The 4027-nt window shown below is 36.2% G+C and overlaps 1 protein-coding gene across 1 annotated transcript; it reads right to left on the reverse strand.

Moving 5' to 3' along the window:
• Positions 1–1256: 1256 nt before the first annotated feature.
• On the reverse strand, positions 1257–3795 carry LOC147869156 (uncharacterized). The gene is made up of 4 exons (XM_087336998.1): positions 3283–3795; positions 1817–1915; positions 1576–1745; positions 1257–1495 (listed from the first exon to the last, which is right to left on the reverse strand). The coding sequence occupies exons 2-4, from the start codon at positions 1885–1887 to the stop codon at positions 1407–1409; spliced, it is 330 nt and encodes a 109-aa protein (XP_087193124.1). The 5' UTR covers positions 1888–1915; positions 3283–3795; the 3' UTR covers positions 1257–1406.
• Positions 3796–4027: the final 232 nt, after the last annotated feature.

Below are 4027 nucleotides of genomic sequence, written 5' to 3' on the forward strand. Positions count from 1 at the left end.
ATTCACGGTCTTGAGCAATTACATTAGATATGGCATTATATGATGTCCAAGATTTATCAATGAATATCGCATTTGGCCTTGTCCTAGGCATCCTAGCAAATATGACTTTCAAGCAAGTTTCTAATGCCACTTGCTCATGATTTGAGCCCTTATCAGAACTACAAATCATATACCATAGTGGGATCCCTATTCCCATGGCATTTGGTGCAATATTTGCATATAATGGGAGCCCAAATTGATTAGTTTTAAATGTGGAGTTGATTGCCCAAGAGTTGTTTTGTGACAATCGCTCACACATTTCCAGCATCCATTTATCTTGAAGTATCAAGATAAATGGTTGAGCTGGAGACCCATTTGGACCAGGCAAGTAGGGTTGCACATGTGCCACTTTGCCTAGATCTCGAAGTGCATAAGCATCTTGCATCATCAATGACCAATCAACTTTTGACAATGAACTACCATATATATACCTTCCGGGTTAGGTGATAATGTACAACATATATACCATATATATCTAACATCAATTTTCAAAGAAGCAACATGTCTGATTCATTGTTTATAGCATAATATGCACAAACAAAAGTTACTACAATATGCACAAGAATTTATCAAAAAGTGTGGCTTTGTATTGACACGTAAAATACAATAAATTGTGGGCAAAATTACATGCTGAAATTTACAATACCTACAAGGCATTCATATTGTCCAAAATTGCAAGACAATTGACTTTAATACCGAGAGTACCTACAAGTTTGTTTACACATGCCATATGGCTTTAACAAATGGACCAATATTACGTCTCTAAGATACAAGTGTGGCTATTACAATAAACCCAATTACAATACTGAGGGGTATAATAAACATGTACAAGCCATATAGAGGATGGCAGAAAACAGGATCAAGTTACAAGTTCAGAAACCCAAAACACATCGTGCCCACTTAGCAATTGTAACGCGTAGAAGGTAGACGTCATCATCACTGTATCAATGCTCAGATCCCTACCAAATAGGATGTATAAGAACCAATAATCGAGGGTGACTATAGAAAATGGAAATAATAAGATACTTACGAAGTTTGGTGATTTGAGGCCATAAGCGAACTCTTCGACAAACATACGAATTGTTTGCATTACATAATATCCGCAATCTGTTCCGTTGGGCTGAGTTGGTATATGGATTTATTGTTCTTTAGTGGGACAAACGAGCTCTATTATATTTTTGATCAACATTAAAAAAGTGATTGATTGATCATCTCTCTCGTTCGTAGTTGCTGAAGTATCTAGGACTACCTTCCAATGCTTCCTCCTCTTCCACTATCTTCAACCCTCTTGGAAGCACGGTCCTAACGCCATGTTCCTTCAATAAATATGCCTCCAGATCCACTTTCTTGTGAAACCATCGTGGGTCCTAGCACGACTTTGCAACTATGCATACTCGATATTTGATCCCCATTGGATCTCGAACACACTTGAACATTTGGAGGGTGTCAACTCCACCTGATTTCACAATGACGACAATGTATAAGATGCATTACAAAAAAACATTTTGTATCAACTAGCCTTATCTAAACCCTTACATGATGAAGTCCCATCAGCATTTATCACATTTGTCGACTCACAGTGGGTCTGTTGGCTTACGATGTCTACACTTTCTAAAGCCCTTGCCTCATCCATATTGTCTTGGGTCTCCATCCATCTTGAATTGTGGTTTTTTTTCCTCCTTCGTACATAAACCTTGCTGCCATTGCTGAAAATAGAACATCTTCATTAAAACATTCGATGACTATAACATATTTTTTGAATGAATTTGAATAGTACCTGTCTTCATTGGTTCTTCTTTCACCCCAAAATCCATCCATGTCAAGGAATTGTAAGGATTGATCAGCCATCAATCTAACAATATTATATATTTGAAAACTGAAAAGCAATTGAAGAATCGTTATGCACCAAGGGAGTTGTGTGTTTTCATAATACTCACTTTCCATCCATCTACAATGCTATCATGCGAAGGATGAAATGCTAGAAAGGCCCATTTTCTTACTTAAAAAAACAAAAAAAGGATTTGCTTATGCTCGAAAACTTAAACTGGGGAAATCCAACCAACATTTATTCATGTTTCTCCTCTATCTCGTCTTTTGGTTAAGGAATATATACTATAGTTTTTACACAATGACATAATCTTGTATTTCCTCTTATGAGTTCTAGAAACACTTCTTGAGACAAAGTACATATTATAAGTCAGCAATAATTGGCTAGATATGAACCGACTCATCCTTGATCCTTGATGTATTGACCAAAATATTACTTGACGGTCTTGATTTATCGTACACCATATGAAAATTGGGGCCCTTAATTACGTAGCCTAAAGAGGGTAGAATTAAGAGAATAACTCTTTAAAAGTAGTGTTAGGAGAATATCATAGGAGGTTAAGAAGAATGCGAATGAAAATACATATATGGGTGTGTAAGGATCAATGCACATGGAGGAGCTACAATATTAGCTGAGAGCTATGATATTATTAGCCATGAGAGGTCACATGTATTAAGCACTTGTTAACTCATATAGAATAGAGCCTTTTGTGTGTTTAGAGAATTTGATGGCAATTACCAACATGAGAATTTGATGGCAATCCATTCATCTAAGGCCTTTGAAAATGTCACATGACAAAAAAATTGGATTTGAAAACATCATAGGGCTATGACAAAAAAATCTGTTCCTCATCCATAGCCAAGCAACTCTATAAAATGACCATCCAAAAGCAAAATATACCATCTGTTCTAATTTTTTAGAATAATAATTTATAACTAGTTATATAATCAACCACATATATTTGCTAGTAGATATACGATTTAGAAATAAATAGCATACCAAATGCATAAGAGATGGGGCATAGTTCTTAATGGTGGGAAAGACATATGATGATCAATGTTTTTCAATTTTTCAACTAAGATGAAAGATAATATAATCTGTTCCTCATCCATAGCCAAGCAACTCTATAAAATGACCATCCAAAAGCAAAATATACCATATGTTCTAATTTTTTAGAATAATAATTTATAACTAGTTATATAATCAGCCACATACATTTGCTAGTAGATATACAATTTAGAAATAAATAGCATACCAAATGCATAAGAGATGGGGCATAGTTCTTAATGGTAGGAAAGACATATGATGATCAATGTTTTTCAATTTTTCAACTAAGATGAAAGATCATATGCACAGAGTCTTGGATGCCTAATAACGATAGAGAGGCAAAGAGAGAAAAGAGGGAAAGAATGTACCTTACCGTGTATCCAGTAGCTATTATGATGTAGGTGCGGGGTTAGCTTTTGGTTTTGATGCACTTGCAGATGCAGGTGTAGGTTTCAAATTTTGAAAATTTGGGGAAAAAGAATTTATGCAAGGTTTTAATATTGTTGGAGTTGTGCTCGGGTTAAGTTTGAAGGACCGGGCTAGGACAATTGGATTATAAGGCCCGGGTTAGGTGAAAGGACTCCGGGTTAGGATTATAGGATCATAAGGCCTGGGTTAGGTGAAGACTTCGGGTTAGGCTTAGATAATTACATTCCCTGAGTTAGGTGATGAGTGGCCGGGTTAGGTAATCAAATGGCATCGTCACTGCCTGGGTTAGATGTGGCAGGGGCTCGTCAGACCCGGGTTAGGTTTTAAGCGCGCGCTTTTTATAGATAGAGATCGAACGGTGTAGATTGCACGCGCCATTCACAACGTGTTCTGCACCATCCGTGTCCGAGATTTCCTCACCAAGCCTAATTATTATTTGGTAGCAAATAGAAACGTCGTTTTCATGGGAGTGGCATGTGTCATACATACATACATAGATTGACCCATGCGTAATATACGTGGTATTCGACATCCGCAATATTCGCGATATTCGAGAATATAAATCAGCCCCAAGAATATTATAAAACCATTCGTTTACATATACATGTACACACATAAATATATGATATATACATATACATACATACATACATATATGATATATACATATTGGTATACATATAC

This window comes from Azolla caroliniana, unplaced genomic scaffold, assembly GCF_043228905.1.
Source record: "Azolla caroliniana isolate FFs.n. ecotype wild unplaced genomic scaffold, voAzoCaro1.0.p SCAF_1, whole genome shotgun sequence".
NCBI classification, from domain to species: domain Eukaryota; kingdom Viridiplantae; phylum Streptophyta; class Polypodiopsida; order Salviniales; family Salviniaceae; genus Azolla; species Azolla caroliniana.

Excerpts from the sequence above, each read along its gene's own strand:
- LOC147869156 (XM_087336998.1), bottom strand. The coding sequence starts at position 1,887 with ATGGCTGATCAATCCTTACAATTCCTTGACATGGATGGATTTTGGGGT. Across the intron at positions 1,746-1,816 it reads AGAAGAACCAATGAAGACAG|CAATGGCAGCAAGGTTTATG; the intron begins GTACTATTCAAA and ends TTCTATTTTCAG. Across the intron at positions 1,496-1,575 it reads TGCTGATGGGACTTCATCAT|GTGGAGTTGACACCCTCCAA; the intron begins GTAAGGGTTTAG and ends TTGTGAAATCAG.